At 44.3% G+C, this 27819-nt stretch overlaps 1 protein-coding gene across 1 annotated transcript; it reads left to right on the top strand.

Annotated features, from left to right (window-relative positions):
- Positions 1-262: 262 nt before the first annotated feature.
- On the top strand, positions 263-12140 carry LOC140389310 (extracellular calcium-sensing receptor-like). Its single transcript, XM_072473479.1, has 5 exons — positions 263-554; positions 1173-2009; positions 2128-2355; positions 7350-7473; positions 11191-12140. The coding sequence occupies exons 1-5, from the start codon at positions 294-296 to the stop codon at positions 12102-12104; spliced, it is 2364 nt and encodes a 787-aa protein (XP_072329580.1). The 5' UTR covers positions 263-293; the 3' UTR covers positions 12105-12140.
- The last annotated feature ends 15679 nt before the right edge of the window (positions 12141-27819 follow it).

The raw sequence follows: 27819 nt of genomic DNA, 5'->3' as shown, positions 1-27819 counted from the left end.
GACACATCACTGTAACACAAAAATTCCTTCTATTGACACCGGTAAGAACTGACATCATTGACTTTCTTGAGACAATCAGCAACAACTTCTTGCAACTTTGAAATTACTCTATTACTTATGCTGTGATTGGCCTGATGGATATATGCTGAAATTGTATGTCACTCGAATTTTTATTTAATATGAGAGGTGAAATGGAACAGCATCTTGTATTACGATTTTATGAAATATGGATAGTAAGATTTAAAAATATTTTCTCTAACAGTTTTAATTTCAGAACATTTCGATGGCTACAAATGATGATCTTCACTATTGAAGAAATAAACAAAGATCAAACACTACTTCCAAGTATAAGATTAGGTTACAGCATTTATGACAACTGCCGTAAAGTACCACAGGCTGTCAGAGCAGCGGTAACACTCCTTAATGGAGCAGATAATATTTTCAAGAATTCTAAATGCACAGGATCACCCCCCATTCCTGCAATTGTTGGTGATGCACGATCGACCCAATCCATTATTATTGGAAGAATTGCAGGACGATTCGGAATTCCTATGGTAAGAAAGGTTGCATGTGAACATTCAACATACTTTCAAAATATCAAAGATTGAGAGAAGGTATTTTGTGGTCAAAGATAAACAAATTTTCTCTAGATATGGAACAGATTAAAATCTCATTTTTTATATACAATATTTCTCTCTCCATACATTATTCAATGCAATATCAATTTGCAAAAATGCTGTTAAATTCTATTCAATCAGTGGGTAATAAACTTTTATTTTAATTTTAAATAGATAACAGTGACAAATTAATTCACTCATCACAAGTAATGACTGCAAGTGAAGATGCTGTAAATGTATATGTACTCTTCCATGTGCAAAAATGTAGTGATATAAAGGATCTTTAACGTCTATCAAATTGTAAGGCATCAAATAAAATAGATAAAATGTGCTGTAATAATCTTAAGTGCATCATTTCTGAATACTTATTTTTAAAATTACACGCAGACTTTGTAAAAATTACTTTCCATTTAATATAATGAAGATGCTGCTTTAACACCATATTTACAATGTTCTTGACAAAACAGTAAATTCTGTGACAGTAAATTCTAAAACAATAAAGACAAAATATAATTCTGTCTTATCTTATTATTAAATATCTCTTCTATTTTTCAGGTCAGTTACTCTTCTTCATGCTCATGTCTTAGCAACAAACTGGAGTTTCCCACCTTTTTCAGGACAATACCCAGTGATAGCTTCCAAGCCAAAGCTATGGCCCAACTTGTGAAGCATTTTGGCTGGACCTGGGTTGGGTCTATAGCAACTCAAGATGATTATGGACAATATTTAGTTCAGTTATTTAACGAACAGGTTCAGAATTATGGTGTATGCCTCGCCTTTACCGAAGCAATTCCAAAAATTCCATCCAGAGCCAAGATACTTCAGATCGTAGATACCATCAAAAGATCGACAGCAAAGGTTATTGTATTGTTTGCTGGTGTAGGGGATATAATTAATTTAGCCAATGAGGTGGTGCGCCAGAATATTACTAATAAACAGTGGATAGCAAGTGAAACTTGGAGCACTGCAGCCCTGCTAGCAACAAAAAAAAACTTCAGATCATTTGGTGGAACTATAGGGTTTGCCTTTCATAAAGGAGAGGTTCCACAGTTCAAGAAATTTCTTCTTAAGGTGCGCCCTACCTCAATCCCTGGCAATTCTTTGATAAATAGATTCTGGGAAAAGCTATTTGGATGTACTTTTAATCCACCAGATAACACCACTAGATACGCCATAGCCAGTATTTCAGAACCGATATGTACAGGACAAGAAGACATAGAGAAAACAGACAGTGTATACAATGATGTGTCACAATTGAGAGTTTCATATAATGTCTACAAAGCAGTGTACGCGATAGCTCATGCACTTCATAATTTGGTAAACTGTGAACCCAACAAAGGACCATTTCTGAACAAAACGTGTGCAAATATTTCACACCTTGCGCCATGGCAAGTAAGACATTTTTATGTATATTATGCATTTTCAGGATTTATGATCGTTTTTATAAATAATTACATGTCTTTTATGGGTTAAATTAATCATTTTTTTTTTTTTCAACTTCAACATTCAGCTTCTCCATTACATAAAAGAGGTTAACTTTACAAACAAGTTTGGTGAAAAAGTATATTTTGATGAAAATGGTGATCCTATTGCATCATATGATATCATGAATTGGCAAATGGATGCAGATGGTTCTGTTAAAATTGTTACTGTTGGCCTTTTCGATGCATCAGCAACTCCTGGGCAAGAACTTTTAATTGATGAAGACCTTCTTATTTGGGGTGATGGGCAGACAAAGGTAAATATATTATGCCATTCCGTAAACTGTATAAGTAGAGAAATAACATTGAATATAATTTGTACCCAGCGGTATGTTGACTTTGCTTCTCTTACAAATGAAACTCAGTATGAATTGAAGGTTTCCTCTCATAAACAGTTTGTCATGCAGCATTCAGCATTTCATAATCATGATGGAACATGCTGGATGGAAGATAATATCAGGAAAACACATAAAAATCTTCTAAAATAACACAGAAGGGAAAATGTATAGGTTAAATAACCATGAGGCAAATAGTAAGTTTATGGATATTTAACATAACAAGTGATAGAAGAATTTACCAGGCCTGCTCTTGAATCCTAAAGAACCTAAGTTCTCAACTTGAAGACAGCTTCCAAATAAGGGGTGCTGATAATGAATCCAAAAAGCCTGTCCCTGCTTCCTCCTTCCTACAATTGTCTGTTGTAATGGTGACTTTAAAGAGCATCATTTTTAAGTTTACTTAAACAGGTTACATTGAATTGAAAGAATTCCTGAAGGAAAAAAAACACTGATACAAATGATTGGACAGCATCTTTAAAATCACCGTTCAGCGGAAAGACGCAGTTAGAAACAAATACATTTCAGAGCACTTGTGAATTCAAATCAAACATCAGCTGCTTAATACTGATTTAATTCCAGTAACAGCGATAATTTTTACTGCTCTTTACTAAACATCTATAAGAATAACAGGCAGCACGGTGGCACAGTGGTTAGTACTGCTGCCTCACCGCTCCAGGGTCCCGGGTTCAATTCCAGCCTCGGGTGACTGTCTGTGCGGAGTCTGCACATTCTCCCCGTGTCTGCGGGGGTTTCCTCCGGGTGCTCCAGTTTTCTCCCACAGTCCAAAGAGGTGCAGGTTAGGTGGATTGGCCATGCTAAATTGTCCCTTAGTGTCAAAAAAGTTAGGTGAGGCGACATGGGATAGGGTGAAGGTGTGGGCTTAAGTAGAGTGCTCTTTCCAAGGATGTGTGCAGACTCAATGGGCCGAATGACCACCTTCTGCACTGCAGGGATTCTTCTATAAAAGAATAAAAGTGGAAAACCAAGCGACAGAATAAAATTTTGAATATCAGATTGCAAAACAAAAACCCAATTAAACACTACATTGAATAACCATTTCAAACTCATTTCTACATCCAAGTCAGAAATTAACATCCAACAAAAATATGAGTGTTGTCAAGGAAAACCTGAGCAAAGTTTTGGACCCCAATTACAGGCTCGGGATTACGTGCGGAAGCTTCTGCCCATTTTCTCCCAAATACCAGAGTATACGTTAATGGAGAAGCTGACGTGTAGGGGGAAAGGAAGATCAGTGATATTTATGGGTTGTTGGGAAAGAAAGAGATGACGTTAGTGGAAAGGATGAAGGGCAGTTGGGAAGAAGAGCTGGGGACTGAGCTAGGATGGGGGATATGGAGTTAGATATTATGCCAGATTAATGTGATTCCCTTCTGTGAGTATGAATCTCATTCAATTCAAGGATCACTGTGAGAAGTGTAGGAAGGGGCCGGCGAATCAGGCCGATATGTTTTGGTGGTGTGAGAAACTGGAGTGCTTTTGGGAAGCGGTGTTCAAACTCTGTTGGAGGCGTTGGGGTTTGATGTAGCGCCGATTTGGCGATTTCTGGAGTCTCGGAGCTGCTAGGGCTGCAGGAGGGGAATATAGGAACGTAGGACATAGGAACATAGGAATTAGGAGCAGAAGTAGACAATTCAGCCCTTTGAGTCTGCTCTGCTATTCAATCAGATCTTGGCGGATCACTTTCTGTCTCCCTTCCTGTTCCCCATATCCCTTTAACCCATTTTTAAAATCAGAAATATATCCATTTCCTTCTTGAAACCATTTAATGATTCAGACTCCACCGCACTATGGGACAGCGAGTTCCACAAATTCGCCACCCTCTGCGAGAAGTAGTTCCTCCTCATCTTAATTTTAAATCTACCACGTCTTGACTTATATCTGTAAAGGGCACTGATGTGCTGGCCTTTGACTCCCTGATTGCCCGGTGAACGATTTTGCTGAACTGGCATTCGGCAATGCCACTGGGGTTAGGGGCATGCGTGAGGGACCTGACTAATCCTTGAGCCTGGAGAACGTCAAGTACACCTGTGAGGGTCGGAGGAAGGGTTGCATGCGCAGTGTCGCCCGTTCCTATCCATGTTTTAGGATCTGTTTGTCACTGGGAGGAGGGGTAGTTTGAAGAGAAAACTGTTACAAACTACATGTAACATCTATGTTTGTGGGTGATTTTTCTAACCCAGTCTTGTTTGAGTTTGGAATAAAATATATTTAAGTTTTGAACCCATATCAGGCTCCATTTCCTGAAGAGAGTAGAGATCCTTCCACTGTAATCTAAAGTGAGAACCGGCCCACTCCAGCAGGCAGTGGGCTGCATTTTTCCAGTGGTAGCCAATTATCAGACCACCACTGGGACCACGAAATTAGAGCGTCAGCAACTCAGTAACCTTGGCAGCACTACCGCTACAGGAAACAGTGCCTCAATGCCAAGCTGCCCTCAAAGATACTGTTACTGTTGGCCTTTTAGGTGCATTAACAACTCCTGGACAACAACCTTTAATTGAGCAAGGCAGGCAGGGTTTGCCCATCGGAGGGGGTGGGGGAAGGGAGGAGAGTCATATTGCAATTGTGACACCTTAACCATAGGGACAGCCATTGCCAATGGAGGGTGGCTTTCCATGGGCCAGGGCATAGCTGTAAATAAGGGACCCGCTGGGAGGCAATAGTTTTCCCATGCAACAGTGGGCCCACTCGATGCAGGCGAACTGGCGGCAGGGATGGCAAGTGGCCATTAATTGAGCACTCAAGTGACTCAATGTGGCCAAGCTGCTGAGGCTCCTGCCACTGATAATATGCCTTTGCGACAGGAAGACATGGGCTTCTCTCCTGACACCTTCTCCCACCATATTTCCTCCCAGCCCGTCACCTTAGGACCAGAAAAATTCAGTTCGTAGTTGGACAATCATTTGAAAAACATCCAGCAGATGAAAAAAGAAACTTTGAACCCTGCTGGAACAGATAAATTAGTTGGTCAAAGAAAGACAACTTCACAGTGACGATACTTTGATAGAAAGTCAAGATTACAAAGTGGAAAGAATATCCTTGTGAAATAATGTAAAGTTTCCATCTCTGCTAAATCTGGACTCACAAACACAAGTTGAAGTTCCTCTGTATGCTACTTGTTACTCAATTTAAATGTTAAAGCAGATTATAAAGGACTTTAATAACACTAATGCATTGATTAAAAGTATCACTATCATTAATATTGCCCACATGTTCATGGCAGTATTGTGTATTATTGAATCGAAAGAAAAAATGTAAAGTTACTCAAACCTGAAAGATAATGGACGGGATTCTCCGTTGGCTGTCGCCGAAATCGTGAAGCACGATTGGGCAGAGAATAGGTTCAAACGCTAAAGGTTTGCGCCGGGTGCCAATTTGATGCCAAATCGCTATTCTCCGTCATCTCGACACCGGCATTGATGTGGTCCATAACGCACATACAGTAAACACCGTTTGCATATCATTAGCGGGCCCAACCTGGTATTCTTCCAGTGCCGTCTTGTTGGCTGGGATGAGTGTGTGGAGATTGTAATGTGTATATGCGGCTGCAGCTTGTCAGCCTCCCGAGTGTCAATCACAGACCCAGCGAATCCCGCACCATTTTTCATTGGAATGTGTTCCGCATGTCGCTGGTGCCAGCCACTCCACAGTTGCTGAATTGATCCAGATTCGGCGCCAGTTTTGCTGTTGTTAAAGTCCACGAATTCTGCGTCGGCTTCACCACTTAGTCTCAGAAATGGAGAATCCCCCCAATACGTTGCTGATAGCACAATTGCTTCACAGCTCCAGGGTCCCAGGTTCGATGCCGGCTTGGGTCACTGTCTGTGCGGAGTCTGCACATCCTCCCCGTGTGTGCGTGGGTTTCCTCCGGGTGCTCCGGTTTCCTCCCACAGTCCAAAGATGTGCAGGTTAGGTGGATTGGCCATGATAAATTGCCCTTAGTGTCCAAAATTGCCCTTAGTGTTGGGTGGGGTTACTGGGTTATGGGGATAAGGTGGAGGTGTTGACCTTGTGTAGGGTGCTCTTGTCAAGAGCCGGTGCAGACCCGATGGGCCGAATGGCCTCCTTCTGCACTGTAAATTCTATGATAATCTATGACTTAGACGGGAATAAAGCTTGCGCAAAGCAAATTCATGTCCTACACATATTTCTGCAAGAGCCAGCAGACTAATAACCTTCGGTGTTATCAAATTCAAGGACAGACTTGAAATGTTATAAAACCACTGCTCTGTGATGTGCCTCAAATAAAATTTCTGCATGATTATATGTATAACAATTGCATAATCACATTATTACTTCCATAAAAGTAGACCTTTCTTACACCATTGAATGAAGCGAATTTGCGAAACAGACATCAGGCCAGCGAGCGATAGATTTTTGGATGCTAAGGGTATGTATGGGGAGGGTGCGGGAAGGTGGTGTTGAGGTTGAAGTCAGCCCTGATCTTATTGAATGCAAGAGCAAGTTCAAGGGCCGAATGGCCTACACCTGCTCTCATTATGCACTTCTGACATTTAATAGAGACTAATGACTAGAAAAGATTGCAATCAAGTGATATATTGAATTGCAAGAACTAAGTTCAAGGAATTTATGGCTGTCTTCTAAACTCAGATGTATCATTTAAATAATTATGGGAATCTATATCCCGTTTTGAGTTTGTTTCGAGACAATTGCAGCTCTTACATGTGTTCGACTTGAATTGGATTCCATGTCCTCAAAGTGTAGTGATGTTTACATGTGGACATCAACAGTTTGTGAATTACAATAGGTTTATCAAAACGCTCATTGATTAGTTATTTGCCTCTGCTGTACATTAGATGTAACATTAATAATGAGTTGGATTAGAATTGAAATACTAAAATGCCTCTTGCCTTTGTCCTGTGTCATTGTAGACTCCAAGCTCTATCTGCAGTGAAAGTTGTTCTCCTGGTACAAGGAAAGCAGCACGAAAAGGGCAACCAGTGTGTTGTTTTGACTGTTTGCAATGTGCCGAGGGAAAAATGAGCAATCAAACAGGTCTGTAAGATCTCAGATTTTTACACAGATTCTTTAAAGTTATTTCAGATATAAATCCATATTGAGAAAAATGAATTTCTTTCCTTAAAAGTTATCTACCTCTGGCCAGATCACTAACATTTAATTATCTAGATAAAATTTTTGCCATATAAATAATCTTTTACTGCATTATCTATTTGGAGGCAAACTTTATGCAGGCTTAATTGCAACAATTTTATATTCTTCAAGTCATATGTTAAGTTCACCAAAGATACCAAACTCCTTTAAGAAATTAATTTAAAGAATACATTTTTAAAACGAGCAACTTAAGGGAAGAAAAATATACTGATAGTATAGAGTTTAACGTACTGGAGTGGTAACCCAAAGATCACAACAAGACCAAACATGACCATTTGGGTGCAAGCACCATAAACAAAATGAGCCTGAAAGCTACAGAATTACCACAAAAATCCAATTAGCTCATTAATACCCTTCAGGGAACGGAATCTACCATTTCTATTCATTTCAGTATACATACGACTTACACTACGTTATTGATTCTACTATCCTCTTCACTGATATACAAGCCACTTAGTTGCCAAGGCAACTGGGAATGAGCAATAAATTTGGGGCGTGAATCTTCGTCCATTCACAGCAGCGGGATTCTTGGGTCCTGCTGCAGTGAATGGGAGATTTGGCTGAGCGCAAAATTCTCTGGCCTCGCTAGCAGTGGTGGTGGGGCAGACTCACAAGGAATCCAGGCCCTGATCTTGCCAGAATTGTCCTCATTCTGAAAATGAATGAAATAAAACATTGATATTGTTCTGATATCATGCCATGTGTTTATGAGGAGCAGTGGTGTTATAAAGTCAAAGAAGCTTACTGCAACGAGCAAGTCCATTCAGCCCTCTGTCTCTGTACTGGCTCTTTGCTAGATCAGTCCAGAACTATTTCCATCATGCTGTTCTCTCTCTATAGTCCTGGAAGGACATGTAAGAAATGGAAAAGATAACAGTTGACATTTTTCTGAGCTATAAAAATCTCTGGACAGAGCATCGTAGAAGTCATACAAATTGTGGGGGCATCAGAAGACACAGAAGGAGTTGACAATATTAAGCAGGAAAACAAAAGGCAGAATTGACCAATAAATGAGAGGCCAACGCAGATAATTGATATCTATTCCTTTTCCCCCCCTCCGAAATGACTACAGCAACAGACTGCAGCTAAGTCAGGAGGAAATGATACTCCCAGGTTTCAACATGCCACTGATTCTGGTCTCTTGCGTATTCCCTAATCTAATTGCTCCACCATTGGTGGCCATGCCTTCAGCTACCTATGCAGGCTTATCTTCACCAATTCATAGGTTATGATAAGTCTGTGGCTGAATCAGATAGATTCTTGACTGGAAAGCGAGTCAATAGGAATAGACAGGAAAGTGAAGACCACATTCATGATCTTTTCAAATGACTGAGCAGGTTTGAATGGCCTACCCCTGCTCTTAATTTGTATGTTCGTATTACACGGCGCAACCTCTGGTCAAAACCACAGAAATCTTGGATACATTTTTGCTGTCCACAATATGTGTTGCAGTACATTGGTTGGAAATACTATTTCTGTTAACTTTCCTCTTCAGTGCAATGCTGAAAAATAATCAGATCTATTTCACCTGCAATCCTCTATGAAAGGTATCATTGTGCGATTGGCTTGACACAATTTCTAATATCAGCGATATTAAAATAATTGCTGCATGTACACATTAACCCAAATATCCCCCTCTGGTGAACAAACGGATTTCAGAGTTCACCATGCAAACAGTTGCCCACATATATTTTGTGGGCTTGTGAACACAAATTTCTACTAATTCAGCATTTGTTTTGCAATGTGACACCCTCTCCAGGGGAGTTGTGCCATCAGAAAGCAGAGCAAGCAATATCAAAACTCTTCATCTAATTAGATTGAAGAACCCTGAATGTGCTCTGCAGTCGAAACCAGGAAGTAAAATACATTAAATATAAATATACGCAAAATGAAGATTGGGAAGCACAGATAAGATTAAGAGAGATAAAAGGGGTGGACAGAAAAGTCATTTTTTAAAAGGTATTTTTTATTCTTCAACATTAAATTTCGTCTGAGGGAACAAAACCCTACACTTCTAAAATTATTTTTTCAGGTCTGAAGAGGTTGTTCATCAACAATGATCACTTATTACACTGAGAAAAAAAATCACTTTCTCCTGAATACACTAGCCCTTACCTTTTTAGCTGTTTTTAGTGTGGAATTATCCCAGGTTGACAGCTTTATGGTGATTTGGGTATCAGGTTTATCAGTGGTGTCTGTAACATCACACCCTGTTGAGCAGAGTACTTCTGACAGTAACCTCTAGATTTTCATGTTTAATTCTGCATATGTAAATACCAGAAATTGCTATCTGACTTATCCTGTAATAATGGTCAGCGCTGTTTTTCTATATTCTATTATTACAACAAAATCCAGGCCAAGACATTGTATATTTTTCACATTCATTTTTCACATTTATTCTCTGAATGTATTCTCCTCAGTAGGTTGGGTAAATGGGGGAACCCAGGTTCGATTCCCACTCTGGGTGACTGTATGGAGTTTGCACTTTCGCCCCGTGTCTGCGTAGGTTTCCTCTGGGTGCTCTGGCTTCCTCCCACAATCCAAAGATGTGCAGGTTAGGTAGATTGGACATGCTAAATTGCCCCTTCGGGTGAGATTACAGGGTGGGGTCTTAGACCTAGGTAGCGGGGTCTTTCAAAGGGTGGTGCAGACTTGATGGACCGAATGGCCTCTTTCTGTACTGTAGGGATTCTATTTTTAAAAATCTACAGAAATTGGATCTATTTTTTAATAATATCAGGAATGTTATTTTTCTACATATACAAGCAACTTAAAACATAACATATTCATTTTGCATTGCTGCACCTTCAAGTGCAATGAAATTATTGTTATGCACTCTAACTGCTTTGTTTATTGCACTTCACTGGTACTCAAAATCTTACTCGTTAAGCAGAAAAATATATAATTTTCAATAGTAAAAATATTGATATACAATTTGCTACCATTCTGTTGACAATTGGAGCAAACAATTGTTATACAGTAATAAATATTTTAATTGCACCCATTACAAAAGCTAGATGTGTCCCCTCACTATGGTTGCAGAAGTAAATTAATGTGCATCAAAGGGCAGTACAATAGCAGACATCATAGAGGCATACACATCTCTATTAATTTCACTGTCCACAATTAGCCAAAATCTGCAAGAGAGTCGGCATCTCTTTCTGTTTCAGAGAGAGGTTAGTGGTTAATAGGTTAATGCTACAGGGGAACTACTCTGCATCAAGCATGGCTGACCAGGAAATGTCTCCCACTTTTATTACCTGCCATGGGTGTGTTCAAAGGATTAGCAAGTTAATTATGAATCTGTCTGGTCATGTCATGAGCACTCCTATTGTGGTCAACAAGTCCACCTCCATTACTGGTTGGACATAGAATTATGGCATGAGTGTTCTATGATTTGCCAAACTCAGCCACATTATTGTGCAGAGTGGCCAAGTAAAGTACTTTAACATAGGGAAAAGAAAGAGAAAATTATAAACACATTACTTGGCTACATTCACAGATATGAAGTACTACTTGCAACAAATGAAAACCTAAAGGGCAGAATTGCGGACTTTAATGGATGTATCACTTCTTTGGTTGTCTGTCTTTATTTTATAGATTCCATACACTGTTTGACGTGTCCTATAGATTATTGGTCAAATCAAGAACATGATCAATGTGTGCTGAAGGAAATAGAGTTTCTCTCATTTGAAGACACGCTGGGCATTATTTTAACAACCATTGCATTGTTTGGAACCGGCATAACCACCGTAATTTTAGTAATCTTTATCTGTTACCGAAATACTCCTGTTGTGAGATCTAATAATATAGAGTTGAGTTTTCTTCTGTTAGTTTCATTACTTCTGTGCTTTCTCTGCTCACTAACTTTCATCGGCCAACCAACCACATGGTCCTGTATATTCAGACACACGGTGTTTGGAGTTAGCTTTGCTTTGTGTATTTCCTGCATTCTTGGAAAAACAATTGTTGTGCTCATGGTATTTAGTGCTACACTTCCCAACAATGACATGATGAAATATTTTGGGCCCTTACAACAAAGAGCCAGTGTTTTTGCATGCACTTTCCTTCAAGTTATAATATGCATTTTATGGCTGGCCATCTCTCCTCCATTTCCAGTGAAAAACATAAAGTATCAAAATGCAAAAATAATCCTTGAATGCGATGTTGGTTCTGTAACGGCATTCTGTTGTGTGTTGGGTTACATTGGCTTGCTGGCGGCAATTTCTGTTGTTTTGGCATTTCTGGCACGAAAACTGCCGGATAACTTTAATGAAGCCAAGTTCATCACGTTTAGCATGTTAATTTTTTCTGCTGTTTGGGTAACTTTCATTCCAGCTTACATTAGCTCACCTGGAAAATATACAGTGGCCGTTGAAATCTTTGCTATCCTGTGTTCCAGCTTTGGTGTCGCTGCTTGCAATTTTGCTCCTAAATGTTATATTATTTTGTTGAAACCAGATCAAAACACAAAAAAACATGTGATGGGTAGACCAGCTGTAGCCAGTACATAAAATAATGGAAACTGCTCTGTAGCAGTCAATTGTCAAATACTAAATGAACAATTTATAATTTTATTCTGTTCATGTTCGGAGAAATTGCACAGTTTATTGGTAAATGTTCATGAGCTGTTATTTAGCAATGTTGTGATTCATTAAGTCAATAAAAGTATCATCATACCATTTTTCGTCTAAGCTGCTAAGAATTAAGGAATTCTCCCCAGAGTCCTGGCCAATATTTACCCCTCAACTAACATCAGTAATTCTGATTATCCACTAATTTACACATTTATGTTTGTCGAAGCTTGTAGTACTCAACTTGGTGGCCGTATTTCTTACTTTACAATGACTGCAATTCAAAAGTACTTCACTGGCTGTAAAGCACTTTTGGATGTCCTGAGGTCATGAAATGTGCTTTAGAAATGTAAGGCATTTTTTCTTTACCTGCTTTCAGTCTTTCTTAGAGTCACAGACTCATGACGGAGGCCATTCAGTCCATCAAATCAACATGGTTCTCTCTAGTGCAATCCAATCAGTCCCATTCCCCTGCAGCTCTGTTAGTTTTTTTCCTTCAAGACCCCATGCAAATTCTTTTTGAAATCATCCATCATCTCCGGTTCCACTGTCCATGTAGGTGGTGAGTTCTAGGTCAAGGTTTTGCAAAGTACGGGTTGTGACCTGCAGGTGAGTGTCAGAAAGGTCTTGGAGCTGAGGGTCGTGACTGTGTTCCCAAAAGATCCTGCCAATATTGCTGGGATTAAAGCTCTACAATTCGCAGCACACCTAGCGAGCTGTTCTAAAACAGCTACAACACTGTTACTCACCTGGAACTGTGAGCAGCGATGCCCACAAATCAGAGAGAACACAACCCCTTTTGTGAGTGGCGAGAGTGAGTTGTAGAGCCTTGTTGCAAAGGTCTGTGATTTGGATCAATTCAGGTTCATTTTCCACTCACATCGCCAAGCAATACCTTTGGTTTCAGAATCATGGCATTAAGATTATTTTCCGGATACCATTGCATGACTCGGTACTTGGAGGCAACAGGTGTGTTTCCCTTTTACTGCACTGAAAGTCACTTCAGGTGCCACAAGACAAAAAACCCTTAATTTTAAATCCGCAGCCTTATAAATAAATTATTGTAAATCTGTCCAAAGCTGAACATAAGAATAATCTGGGGGTGCGGGAATTGTGATATCTGATCATGCACTGCATTGGCTGGAGGCGAGGCTCCACCTAGCACGGGGCAAGTGCAGAGGCCACGATGGAGGCTGGATTCAGGTCTTTTAGTAGATCAGGGATTTTGTGAAAAGGTGAGATCGGCAATTGAGGATTACGTGGAGACTAACCAGACGGGAAGGTGTCGGTGGCCACATTCTGGGAGGCGCTGAAGGCGGTAGTCCGGGGGTGAGATTATCTCATTCAAGGCAGAGGGGGAAGGTTGTTGGAAGAGATAGTTGAGGTGGCCAGGTGATACATGGGGGCCCCCACTAAACAATTGTTGGCGGAGGAAGAGGTTGCAGGGACAGTTCAATAGGTCAATAATTATCTTGCCTGCTCAATGCCAAATTTAACCAGTCATGAAAGTGAAGGCATGTGCTTCACATTTACTGCCAACTTAATCACAAAGGTACCATTTACTCTGGTGAATTTGCAAAGGTACCATTTACTCTGGTGAATTTGTGTTTTAGTGACAATTCAATATATGCTAATCCATCACAAATAGGTTCCTGCTGCTTGCTCTGAGGAACCCCAATCACAAACCCCTGTCAACTTAATTCGGAAATTTCATCCAGATATTGGAAACCTAACATTTTGCCTCCCACTCAATTAATATCTCCCTCCTATCTAATTTCCCATTACCATTAAATTCCGCCCCCAATTTCTTAACTGAGCCATTCGGAAGATTGCTAGTCCAATGGTAATCTCCACATATGGGGGAATAGTCAGAAAGTGGAGTAATAGTCATAAAGAGGAGTGGACTGGGGGGAGCAGACACTTTTAGGTAAATCTGTGACAGAACAGTGGGATGCATTAAAGAAGTCAATAAGGAGTGTAAGGGCCAACATGTTCCAATAAAGAAAAAGGGTGGGACCAATAAATCTAGTGAACCCTGAATATTGAGGGACATACAGCATTGGATAAAATGAAAAAGAGAGGTATATGGCAGATATCGAGGGCTCAAAACAGCAGAAGCCCTGTAGGCATATACAACTTGCAGGGGGGAACTTAAAAAGGAAATTAGGAAAGCAAAAGATGGGGGGGGGGGGGGGGATTCTCCGCGGCTCGGACCAAGTGCCCGTGCCGTCGTGAATGCCGTTGCGTTTCACGACGGCACGAACAGGGCCCGGGCACGACCTATTCTGGCCCCCACAGTCCAGTACGGCGCTGGAGTGGTTCACGCCGCTCCAGTATCCTTGCGCGGTGCCAAATGGGTGCTGTGCCAACCCGCGCATGCGCAGTTGGGGCAGTCCAAACCTGCGCATGTGCAGTTGGGCCGCGCCATCCTGCGCATACGCGGGGAACTTCTTACACGCGCCGGCCACTCACCAACATGGCGCCGGTGTTCTGAGGCCGCGCGCGGAAGGAGGGGGAAGAGGCCGGCCCGCCGATCGTTGGGCCCCGATCGTTGGCGCCGGCCAACACGCGCATGCGCGGATGACATCCGTTATGCGGCGCCGACCGCGTCATCTATGCGGCGCCGCTTTTACGCAGGCGAAAAGGCCTGGCACGTGTAGATGACGCGGCCCTGATACTGGCCCATTGTCAGGGCCTGAATTGGTCGGGACCGGGGCCGTTCCGCGCCGTCGTGAACCTCGACGGTGCGGCCACTTCGGCGTGGGAGTGGAGAATCCCGCCCACAGTGTTTGGAGTTAGCTTTGCTTTGTGTATTTCCTGCATTCTTAGAAAAACAATTGTTGTGCTCATGGTATTTAGTGTTACACTTCCCAACAATGACATGATGAAATATTTTGGGCCCTTACAGCAAAGAGCCAGTGTTTTTGCATGCACTTTCCTTTATGGCTGGCCATCTCTCCTCCATTTCCAGTGAAAAACATAAAGTATCAAAATGCAAAAATAATCCTTGAATGCGATGTTGGTTCTGTAACGGCATTCTGTTGTGTGTTGGGTTACATTGGCTTGCTGGCGGCAATTTCTGTTGTTTTGGCATTTCTGGCACGAAAACTGCCGGATAACCTTAATGAAGCCAAGTTCATCACATTTAGCATGTTAATTTTTTCTGCTGTTTGGGTAACTTTCATTCCAGTTTACATTAGCTCAACTGGAAAATATACAGTGGCTGTTGCAATATTTGCTATTCTGTGTTCCAGCTTTGGTGTCGCTGCTTGCAATTTTGCTCCTAAATGTTATATTTAGGAGCAAACCCTTTGGGAGAAGTAGTTTCTCCTCATCTTCGTTTTAAAAGGGGAACATGGTGGTATAATGGCAGGTAAAATAAAGGAAAACCCGAAGTTGTTTTGCAAAACATTAAAGATATAAAGGATAACGAGGGAAAGAATAGAGCCTATTAAGGACAACAGTGGGAATTTGCGTGTGGAGCCGAAGGACCTAGGAATTAATACTTTGTGTCGGTCTTCACTAGTGAGAGGGACTGTATGGGTATAGAAAATAGGGAGGACCGTGATAAAATTGAAGAAAGTAACATGAACAGAGAGGAGATTGAGTGGTCTGGCAGGAAAATAATGTCGGTAAATCTCGAGGGCAAGATGAAATGTATCCCAGGCTGATGAGTGAGGCAAGGGAGCAATTAGCTGGGGCACTGGGAATGATTTTCAATTCATCTCTGCCACAGGCGAGGTGCCAGAGGACTGGAGGATAGCCAATGAGGTAGCATTATTCAACAAAGGAGGAAGAGATAAAAGGGGAAACAACAGGCCAGTCCGTCTAACCTCAGTGGTGGGGAAACTATTGGAAGCAATTCTGAGAGACAGAGTGTTGTTTTGTTAAGCGGAGGTCATGTCTGACAAACTTGATTGAATTTTTTGAAGAGGTGACCAGGTGTGTAGGCGAGAGAAATGCATTTGATGTAGTCTACTTGGACTTTAGCAAGGCTTTTGACAAGGTCCCAGGTGGGAAACTGGTGACAAAGGTAACAGTCTATTTGATTCGAGGAAATTTGGCAATTTGGATCCAGAACTGGCTGAGTGGCAGGAAGCAGAGGATGATGGTCGAGGGGTGTTTTTTTTGACTGGAAGTCTGTGTCCATGGGGTCCTGCAAAATTGGGGCCCATGCTGTGTGTGGTTATATAAATGATTTAGTAATGCGGGCGGCACAGTGGTTAGCACTGTTGCTTTACAGTGCCGGGAACCAAGTTTGATTCCCAGCTTGGGTCACTGTCTGCGGAGTCTGCACGTTCTCCCTGTGTCTGTGTGGATTTCCTCCAGATGCTCCTATTTTCTTCCACAAAGATGTGTTGTTAGGTGATTTGGGCATTCTGAATTCTCCCTCAATGTACCCGAACAGGCACCGTAGTGTGGTGCATCGGGGATTTCACAGTAATTTCATTGCAGTGTTCATGTGAGCCCAACTCGTGACACTAAGATTATTATTATATAGAATGTAGGAGGGTTGATCAATACGTTCGCAGGTTATACAAAAATTGGTGGTAAACAGTAAGGAGGAAATTACAAGCGGATATAGATGACCTGCTCAGATGGGCTGATCAGTGGCTAATAGAATTCATCTGGATTAGTATGAGGTGATGCACGTGGGTAGAACAAACAAGGCAAGAGAATACATGATGAAAGCAGGACCCAGGGAAGCACCGAGGATCGGAGATGCTGGAAAATGGGATTAGAATACTTAGGTGGTTGATTTTGGCTGGCACAGGTGCGATGGACTGAAGGGCCTTTTCTGTGCTGTAGATCTCTATGATGCTCATAGATCAGCGCCAAGGCCAGAGGAGCATACTAGGTGCACGTGATCTGCTGAATCTCCCAGACAGGGGCTGTTGCATTGGACAGGGGGACTTAAAGAGAAAACAATTAAACATAGAAGAGAAATTAAATTGATCAATATTATTTGCCAAAATTTCAAATGCGGCAAAAGACATGGAGTGGGATTCTCCCCTACCCGGCGGGGCGGGGGGTTCCGGCGTAATGGAGTGGCGGGAACCACTCCGGCGCTGGGCCGCCCCAAAGGTGCGGAAGTCTCCGCACCTTTAGGGACCAAGCCCTCTACCTTGAGGGGCTAGGCCAGTGCCGGAGTGGTTTGCGCTCTGCCGGCTGGCGGGAAAGGCCTTTGGCGCCACGCCAGCCGGGGACGAAAGGTCCTTGCTGGGCGACGCATGCGCGGGAGCATCAGCGGCTGCTGACGTCATCCCTGCGCATGCGCAGGGGAGGGGGTCTCTCCCGCCTCTGCCATAGTGAAGACCATGCCGAAGGCGGAAGAAAAAGAGCGCCCCCACGGCACAGGCCCGCCCGCGGATCGGTGGGCCCCGATCGCGGGCCAGGCCACCGTGGGGGCACCTCCCCGGGGCCAAATCGCCCCGCGCTCCCCCCCCCCCCCCAGGACCCCGGAGCCTGCCCGCGCCGCCTTGTCTCACCGTTCAAAAGGTGATTTAATCCACGCTGGCGGGACAGGCATTCCAGCAGCGGGACTTCGGCCTATCGCAGGCCGGAGAATCGGCGGGGGTGGGCCTGCCGACCGGCGTGGCGCGATTCCTGCCCCCGCCGAATCTCTGGTGGCGGAGACTTCGGGACACGGAAGGGGGCGGGATTCACGTCAGCCCCCGCCGATTCTCCGACCCGGCCTGGGGTCGGGAAATCCCGCCCTTGATATGTGCACTTTTCCTGAAAAACGACAAAGTGTCATTTCAGGTGAGAAAATTGGTGCGACCAGCACGATCCAGATTGTGATCTTCAGCCACTTTGTAAATGTTTTTTCCACCATGTGTTACGATCCCCTGGGCTACTGCGCAGACAATTCCAGCCGCACTTGATCCGAAGTCGCAACAGAATTGAAAATAATTCTTAGAAATACCCAAAGTCTCTGGTCTTTAGCTGCCCAATAACTACAGTCACCAGGTTTGTAAATTTTAATACAATTTTTATTAATAACAATAACTATAATTACATATGCAGCAAATACAACTGGTTAATTATTATCTAATTCCTGATGATCACTCACTCACTCACGTCTGGAGGGACACGCAGCTGCTCCTCCCAGGATCTGACTCTCACTTTGTGTGTCCTCTGAAAACCATCCCCATCCCTATCATCATCTGTTGCGGGCAGAATATGGGGCAGGATTCCCCAATAATGGGGCTATGTCCCATACCTGCGAACAAACGCGCGCAAATCACTTGGGACTTTCCTGAAGAAAGTCCGGAGCGATTCGCTTACCTGGAGGGAGCTAGCAGGGCCCCCGACCGGCGGCGATTCTCTGGGGACAGGAAAATCGCGCGAGTGCTCCTCGAAGTTCCGGCTGCCGATACGGGGCCCTGCACTTCCAGTCGGGGGTCCGTGCATGGCGGCGACCTGTGTCGGCCGCCTCATACGACATGGCGGACCGACACCAAAAGATAGGCCTCCCCCCCCCAGATCGTGCGTGCCCGTGGACCGGTGGCCCCCGATCGATAGCCTTGCCATCCTGGAGGCCGCCCCCACCGTGAATGTTCTCCCCACCCCCCACCAGGGCGGCCGGGGACTGAGTCTACAGCCCCCATGCTGTGTGCCCGCCGGTAGGAGCCATGAGAGAACCACACCGGCGGGAACTCGGCCAGCTGCACTTGAAGAATCACCGCGGGGGCCTCTTTCAATGGCCCCCGACCGGCGGCGATTCTCTGGGGACCGGAAAATCGTGCGAGCGGCGTCAGACCTGATCTCGCGCCAAATGCGATTTTTGCGCAGAGGCTCGGAGAATCCCTCCCATGGCCTTTGGCCAATTCACTGGCCACCAGCCGGTCAGGTGGCCAATCGAACCAAATCCCTCTGATCTCTCGCGTGCCAGAAAGTCTGAGTTTTTCTGTTCAGAAGCTAAACCTCATTCGCACAGTGTACCATTTTCCAACTTTTAAGTTCCTCACTTCCTTTGCTTGACTTAAAGGTATATTTCCATTAAATATCCAAATGATAACCACAAAGTAAAAGAAATGGGAAATAATGGAAGCAACAGGGAGGGCCCTTACACATGAGAAACACACCGCATCTGAGTCTCCAGGTAGCTGATTCACCCACCCAGAGGGTCAGCTGAGCACTGCAATCATGGGGGAGAAGCATGTAAACAAAACTCAATACTCACTCTCTGTCAAGCCAGGAGTATGGCAGCATGAAGGCCCGTGTCTAGGTTTTCGAAGGGGGCCCTAACCAGACTTCTCGATATTTGGAGGAGAGACGGGCCATGTTATACTCCCAAGCAATATCACCAATCCTGGTTGGGAGGCGGTGGCAGCAACAGTGAGTGCAAGCAGCATGACTAGGAGGACGGAGTCCGATGCCGAAAGAAGATGAATGACCACCGGCGCGCTGCAAGAATTTTACCCACCCATCTCCCCTGGCATTATTACGATCCATCACCCCCAGAACGTCACCGTTAACCCACTTGCTAAAACCTCCCAACACCCAATCTCCCAGCATCATCCTCAAACCTCTCCTGCCCCCGGCAATCCTCATCACAACCCCTTTCATTTTTAAAAATACATTTACAGTGCCCAATTCTTCTTTTTTTAACCCAATTAAGGGGCAATTTAGCGTGGCCAATCCACTTACCCTGCACATCTTTGGGTTGTGGGGGTGAGACAGATGCACACACACAGGGAAAATGTGCAAACTCTACATGGACAGTGACCCAGGGCCAGGATCGAATCCGGGTCCTCGGCTGCATGAGGCAGCAGCGCCATCGTGCTGCCATATCACAACCCCTTTCTGCCTAGGTGCAGTGCCCACATGCCAATTGCCTTCGACCCCTGACCCACCAGGTGTTCAACTCACTATGTCCTCTTTGTGTTCCTGCAGAAAAAGATAGCCCGTAATAGGAGGGGAACTCAAGATTATCACTGCCTTCAAGGATAGGGCATGGAGCTTGTGGGGGAGGCCCGTCACCAACAGTAAGGTTTGCCTGCACCAGAGAAGTGAGGATCCACTGCACTTTCATCTGGATGACCTGTCTCAAGTGAGTGCCCCGAGCCTTCTCCATGACATTTACTAAAAACATTTCCCTTGTCTTGCAGGAACACCATCCGATGAGGCTGGGCCATCAACGAGTGCAGCCGCCCGCAACCCTGGTCAGCACCTCGGACATAAGAACATAAGAACTAGGAACAGGAGTAGGCCATCTGGCCCCTTGAGCCTGCTCCGCCATTCAATGAGATCATGGCTGAGCTTTGTGGACTCAGCTCCACTCTCCTGCCCGTACACCATATCCCCGAATCCCTTTCTTCTTTAGAAAGGTATCTATCTTTTTCTTAAAAACGTTTAAAGAAGGAGCCTCAACTGCTTCACTGGGCAAGGAATTCCAGAGATTCACAACCCTTTGGGTGAAAAAGTTCCTCCTAAACTCGGTCCTAAATCTACTTCCCCTTATTTTGAGGCTATGCCCCCTAGTTCTGCTTTCCCCGACCAGTGGAAACAACCTGCCCGCATCTATCCTATCTATTCCCTTCATAATTTTATATATTTCAATAAGATCCCCCCCCGCATCCTTCTAAACTCCAATGAGTACAGTCCCAGTCTACTCAACCTCTCGTCATAATCTAATCCCCTCAACTCTGGGATCAACCTAGTGAATCTCCTCTGCACTCCCTCCAGTGCCAATATGTCCTTTCTCAGATAAGGAGACCAAAACTGAACACAATACTCCAGATGCGGCCTCACCAACACCCTATACAATTGCAGCATAATCTCACTAGTCTTGAACTCCATCCCTCTAGCAATGAAAGACAAAACTCGATTAGCCTTCTTAATCACCTGTTGCATCTGCACACCAACTTTTTGCGACTCGTGCACCAGCACACCCAGGTCCCTCTGTACAGCAGCATGTTTTAACATCTTACCGTTTAAATAATCCATTCTGCTGTTATTCCTCCCAAAATGGATAGCCTCACACTTGGCACATTGAATTCCATCTGCCAGACCCTAGCCCATTCACCGAACCTATCCAAATCCTTCTGCAGACTTCCGGTGTCTTCTGCACATTTTGCTTTACCACTCATCTTAGTGTCGTCTGCAAACTTTGACACATTGCACTTGGTCCCCAACTCCAAATCATCTATGTAAATTGTGAACAACTGCGGGCCCAACACTGATCCTTGAGGGACCCCACTAGTTACAGGTTGCCAACCAGAGAAACACCCATTTATCCCCACTCTCTGCTTTCTGTTAGTTAACCAATCCTCTACCCATGCTACCACTTTACCCTCAATGCCATGCATCTTTAGTTTATGCAGCAACCTTTTGTGTGGCACCTTGTCAAAAGCTTTCTGGAAATCCAGATATACCACATCCATTGGCTCCCCGTTATCTACTGCACTGGTAACGTCCTCAAAAAATTCTACCAAATTAGTCAGACACGACCTACCCTTTGTGAACCCATGCTGCGTCTGCCCAATGGGACAATATCCCTCCAGGTGCCCCGCTATTTCCTCCTTAATGATAGATTCCAGCATTTTCCCTACAACCGAAGTTAAGCTTACCGGCCTATAATTACCCGTTTTCTGCCGACCTCCTTTTTTAAGCAGTGGTGTCACATTTGCTACTTTCCAATCCTCTGGAACCACCCCAGAGTCTAGTGAATTTTGATAAATTATCACTAGTGCGTTTACAATTTCCCTAGCCATCTCTTTTAACACTCTGGGATGCATCCCATCAGGGCCAGGAGACTTGTCTACCTTTAGCCCCATTAGCTTGCCCAATACTGCCTCCTTATTGATTACAATCATCTCAAGGTCCTTACCTATCATATCTTTATTTCCATCAGTCACTGGCATGTTATTTGTGTCTTCCACTGTGAAGACTGACCCAAAAAACCTGTTCAGCTCCTCAGCCATTTCCCCGTCTCATATTATTAAATCTCCCTTCTCATCTTCCAAAGGACCAATATTTACCTTAGCCACTCTTTTTTGTCTTGTATATTTGTAGAAGCTTTTACTATCTGCTTTTATGTTCTGAGCAAGTTTACTTTCATAGTCTACCTTACTCTTCTTTATAGCTTTTTTAGTAGCTTTTGGTTGTCCCCTAAAGACTTCCCAGTCCTCTCGTCTCCCACTAATTTTTACCACTTTGTATGTTTTTTCCTTCAATTTGATACTCTCCCTCACCTCCTTAGATATCCACGGTCGATTTTTCGCCTTTCTACCGTCTTTCTTTTTTGTCGGTATGAACCTTTCCTGAACACTGTGAAAGATGGCTCGGAAGGTTCTCCACTGTTCCCCAACTGCTTCACCATGAAGTCTTTGCTCCCAGTCTACCTTAGCTAGTTCTTCTCTCATCCCATTGTAATCGCCTTTGTTTAAGCACAAAACACTAGTGTTTGATTTTACCTTGTCATCCTCCAACTGTATTTTAAATTCCGCCATATTGTGGTCGCTCCTTCCAAGAGGATCCTGAACTATGAGATCATTAATCAATCCTGCCTCATTACACAGGACCAGATCTAGGACCGCTTGTTCCCTTGTAGGTTCCATTACATACTGTTCCAGGAAATTATCCCGGACACATTCTATAAACTCCTCCTCAAGGCTGCCTTTACCAACCTGGTTAAACCAATCGACATGCAGATTAAAATCTCCCATGATAACCGCTGTACCATTTCTACATGCATCCGTTATTTCTTTGCTTATTGCCTGCCTTACTATCCTGTTACTATTTGCTGGCCTATAGACTACTCCTATCAGTGACCTTTTCGCCTTACTATTCCTGATTTCCACCCAAATTGATTCAACCTTGTCCTCCATAGCACCAATATCATCCCTTACTTTTGCCCGGATGCCATCCTTAAACCACAAAGCTACACCACCGCCCTTACCGTCCATTCTATCCTTTCGTATAGTCTGATACCCTTGGATATTTAACTCCCAGCCGTGACCATCTTTTAACCATGTTTCAGTAATGGCCACTAAATCATAATCATTCACGATGATTTGCGCCATCAACTCATTCACCTTATTCCGTATACTACGAGCATTCAGGTAAAGTACACTTATGCTGTTTTTTATGTCTTTGTTATGAATCCTAACACCTTGATCAGTAACTTTTTGCAAATTATTTTTCCTCTTACCCTTTCTCCTAATTTTCATCTCTGAGGAGGACACCAAAGAGGCGTCACAGCTATCACCCACACAATCCACCATCACAGAGACCAGCAGCTTGATGAGTGAATTTACCAGGCAGGTTTCTGTGTCACTATCTGGTGAACACCATACAGCTTCTGATACACATCAGGTGGAGACAGGAACTGCCCAGGGATTGGGCAGTTGGAGGTCTGCTGGATCCCAGGACCCAGCTATGCCCGGGTGCCATGCCTCAGGATGATTTCCTCCCTCAGCTGCTAGGGATACAGGTTCTTTGCAAGTGTACTTCTATACAATGCATGATGTAAACCTAATCAATAGTCATATTTTACATTGTTAACAAGTAGCAAATGACTGGTATAAGTTAATTTCTTGTAATCAAATCTGAAATATAACTGTATGCATAATCCTTGAATCATGGCTCTGTGATATGTCTACTTGGAACGTCATCAGCTATGCTGTAACTTGCAATAAAGGCCTCATTTGTAACTCCAAGAGTCTTTGTCTGGTTTCTTATGAGTGGGAGAGTGAAGTACAGCCAAATAGCTGTACTTTTTCTCTGCAATGCTTATCCTTATTTGAATGCAGTGAAATATTCTTCTGATCATGTTCAATTTGACAAGAAAAAGAAAAGTGCCAGTTGAAAGTAAATTAAGCCACAGGGTCCACACACACCCCAATTTATTGTGGGAAGTCAAATGTACTCAGAATAAAGTTCTGCAGTACATTTACAGATGTACAAACGGAAAATAGTTCACAAGTAAAATCAGTTTGCAAAATTACCTTGAATTATCTAATTCTGAATATCTGTTTTTTGGGGGAACAATATTCACAGGCATCTAGAACTGTATCAATACTCAAATGTCCAGAATATATACAAATTATCTTGACTTATTTAAATACCTGTATCCTAACAAAACTAAGGTCATTTTACTGCAAATTTATCTACATAAAATTGGAGAGATATAATTGAAAGCAATTGATAAGAATATCTTTGATAAATTTATGAACCTGTCTTCTCAAAGATGGAGCTTATCCATGTCTTAAACACAGAAGAAGCAATAATATGCAATGATTGCAATGCACTGTGAAGTGATATGGTGCAAAATAAATTTTAAAACGACAAAATAAAATGTTACAGAATTGAAATATTTTATTTTCAAATTGGATGTGTTATTATTTTCATTTGGATATTTTGCAACCTCTAAAAATAGACGAGTTGCAGAAGCCCTGGATGTGTTTCAAGTTCGCAGTCAGCAGCTGTTAAATTTGTTTTATGCAGTATTGGCAGACCAACATGCTTCATTTCTCCTCCGTAATAATAAAAGAAAGAGTGGCAGATATTTTCCCATTCAGTTTTGTTTTCATACTTTTTGAAGTGTCACTTGTTTTGTATATTCCAGTTTCAAAACTGGAATGTAAATTAGCAACTGAACAGTGCACAGATGACATTAATGTTTGTGATTTTAATCCTGGGAAATAATTTACAATTAATTAGGGAATTATTGTTTGTCTAGTATAGATTTTTTAAAAAGTTATAAAATTTACTAATATGAATTTATATATATATAAACGTTCGGTTAGCTTCCATGGCTAGAGTTTGGAAGACCGAGACCCCAATTGTGACACCGAAAGGGACCCTAAGGAAGTGGTAGAGGCGACCGTCTGCCTCGAATGCAGTGTATGGCCGGTCCGACTTCCGGATGGGGAGCTGGTGGTGGGCGGATTTCAGGTCAATTGTTGAGAAGACCCGGTACTGCGCAATCTGATTGACCATATCAGATACGCGTGGGAGGGGGTACGCGTCGAGCTGTGTGTACCGATTGATGGTCTGGCTGTAGTCCACGACCGCCCTGTGTTTCTCCCCAGTTTTAACCACTACCACTTGGGCTCTCCAGGGGCTGTTGCTGGCCTCGATAATACACTCCTTAAGCAGCAACTGGACTTCGGACCTAATGAAGGTCTTGTCCTGGGTGCTGTACCGCCTGCTCCTAGTGGCACCGGCTTGCAATCCGCAGTTAGATTGGCAAAAAGGCAGGGGGGATCGACCTTGAGGGTCGCGAGGCCGCAAACGGTAAGGGGAGGGGGTGGTTAAGGGCCCGCCGGATTTGAGGGTGAGGCTCTGGAGGTTGTACTGGAAGTCCAGGCCCAACAGGAGTGCAGCGCAGAGATTAGGAAGGACATAGAGGCGGAAGTTACTAAATTCTACGCCCTGGACCGTGAGGGTGACTGTACAAAAGCCTCGGATCGGGACGGAGTGGGATCCGGAGGCTAGGGAGATCCTTTGATTGGCAGGGTGGACTGCGAGGGAGCAGCGCCTTACAGTATCTGGGTGAACGAAGCTTTCGGTGCTCCCGGAGTCCAGCAGGCACGAGGTCGCGTGGCCGTTGATTTTAACCGTCGTCGACGCGGTGGCCAGGTTGTGCGGGCGAGATGGTGCAGCGTCATTGAAGCGAACTGCGGGTAGCCATTGGATACTTCGGGTGGCGAGTGTGTGCGGTTCCGATGTCGGGATGTCCGGGGACCCTGTGGGGAACAAGATGGCGGCGCCCATGGTACGCACATTGCGGGGTATGGGCAAGATGGTGGCGCCCATGGGTCGCACGTGGCCGAAGGGGGGACAAGATGGCAGTGCCCATTGGTCGCACATGGACCCGGGAGCAGAAGATGGCGGCTCCCATTGTGCGTCTGGTGCGGGGGAGGGGGCGATAGAGGGAGCGATCGCAGTGACTGTGCGGGCCTGGCACACAGCCGCGAAGTGGCCCTTTTTACTTCAGGCTTTACAAACTGCAGTGCGGGCCGGGCAGTGTTGGCGGGGGTGCTTCTGCTGACCGCAGAAGTAGCAGCAGGGACCCCCAGGGTGCGCGGATCGGCGTGTGGCGCAGGCGTATTGCGAAGGCAGGGCCTCGGCTGAGGAGGTCATCGGCAGGGTCCAGGAGGGGTAGGAGGGTGGGCAGCGCGGCGGGAGAGGTACGATTGTATGTTACGGGATGCGACTGTCATGGAGAGCGCCATGGTTTTCGTCTCCGCCAGTTCGAGCGTGGCCCCTTCCAGCAATCGTTCTGTGATGCGGTCCGACACAATCCACTTCATGAAGGCATCATGCATGAGGCGTTGTGCGTGTTCGGCGGCCGTGACGGCCTGACAGTCACAGTCCCGGATGAGTGGAATTAGGGCCCGCCAGAAGTCTTCGATGGACTCACCAGGTAGTTGCGAGCAGGTGGCAAGTACATGCCTGGCGAAGAGTGTGTTCGCCTTCTGCGTGTAGTGTTCTTTGAGGAGTTCCATTGCTTTTGTGTAAGACGTGGCGTTTTGGATCAACGGGAACACGCTGGAGCTCAGTCTGGAATACAGGACGATGATCTTCTGAGCCTCCGTTGGTGCGGGGTCCGCCGTGTTGATGTAAGCCTCAAAACATGCTAGCCAGTGAGTAACGTCTTTCCTGGCGCCAGGCGAGTGAGGATTCAGCTGCAAATGACCAGGCTTAATTCGGATATCCATTCTGTGGAAAATCTGACTGTAATAAATTGATGCACGATCAATTGCACAAAGACTAAAGTTGGGTACAACTGTGGCTTTATTACAGTCAGATGCGTTGCCTTCTGCTGCAGCTGGCGAAATGGCAGGGCACTGGAGGTCATACATATTTATACAGTTCTCGCTGGGCGGAGCCAGCCGGCAGGAGCTACCGGAGAACCTGTAGTGCAGGTCCTACCTTACATCTCCTATTACAGTGGATCACCACAGGTAGTGTTAGTGGATTTGGAAGATGTTGCCTACGGGGCCTTGGTGAGTTCCTGCAGTGCACCTTATAGATGGTACACACTGCCACTACTGTGCATCAGTGGTGGATGGAGTACATGCTTGTAGAAGGGGTGCCAATCAAACGTGCTGCTTTGTCCTGGATGCTGTTGAGCTTCGAGTGTTATTGGAGCTGCAAGAAAGTGGGAAGTATTCCATCATACTTCTGCCTTATAGGTAGTGGACAGGTATCAGGTGTCAGGACGTGAGTTACTCGCCGTAGGATTCCTAACCTTTAACCTGCTGTTGTAACTACAATATTTATATGGCTAGTTGAGTTCAGTTTCTGGTCAATGGTAACCCTCAATATGTTGATAGTGGGGGATTCAGTGATGAGAATGCCATTGATATCAAGTGGTGATGGTTTGATTCTTTCTCATTGGAGATGGTCATTGCCTGGCACTTGTGTGATGCAAATGTTAGGTGCCACTTGTCAGCCCAAGACTGGATGTTCTCTAGGTCTTGCCAGCCCAAGGCTGGATGTTCTCTAGGTCTTGCAGCATTTGCATGTGGACTGATTCAGTATCTGAGGAGTTGCAAATGGTGCTTGTGCAACCATCAGTGAATATCCCTGCATCTGATCTTGTGTTGGAAGAAAGGTCATTGATGAAGCAGCTGAATATAGTTGGGCCTAGGTCACTATCCTGAGGAACACCTGCAGTGATGTCCCAGGACTGAAATGA

Source organism: Scyliorhinus torazame, chromosome 14 (assembly GCF_047496885.1).
Source record: "Scyliorhinus torazame isolate Kashiwa2021f chromosome 14, sScyTor2.1, whole genome shotgun sequence".
Lineage (NCBI taxonomy): Eukaryota > Metazoa > Chordata > Chondrichthyes > Carcharhiniformes > Scyliorhinidae > Scyliorhinus > Scyliorhinus torazame.
The sequence above is the reverse complement of the archived record's forward strand: the minus strand, read 5'-3'. Positions and strand labels throughout refer to the sequence as shown.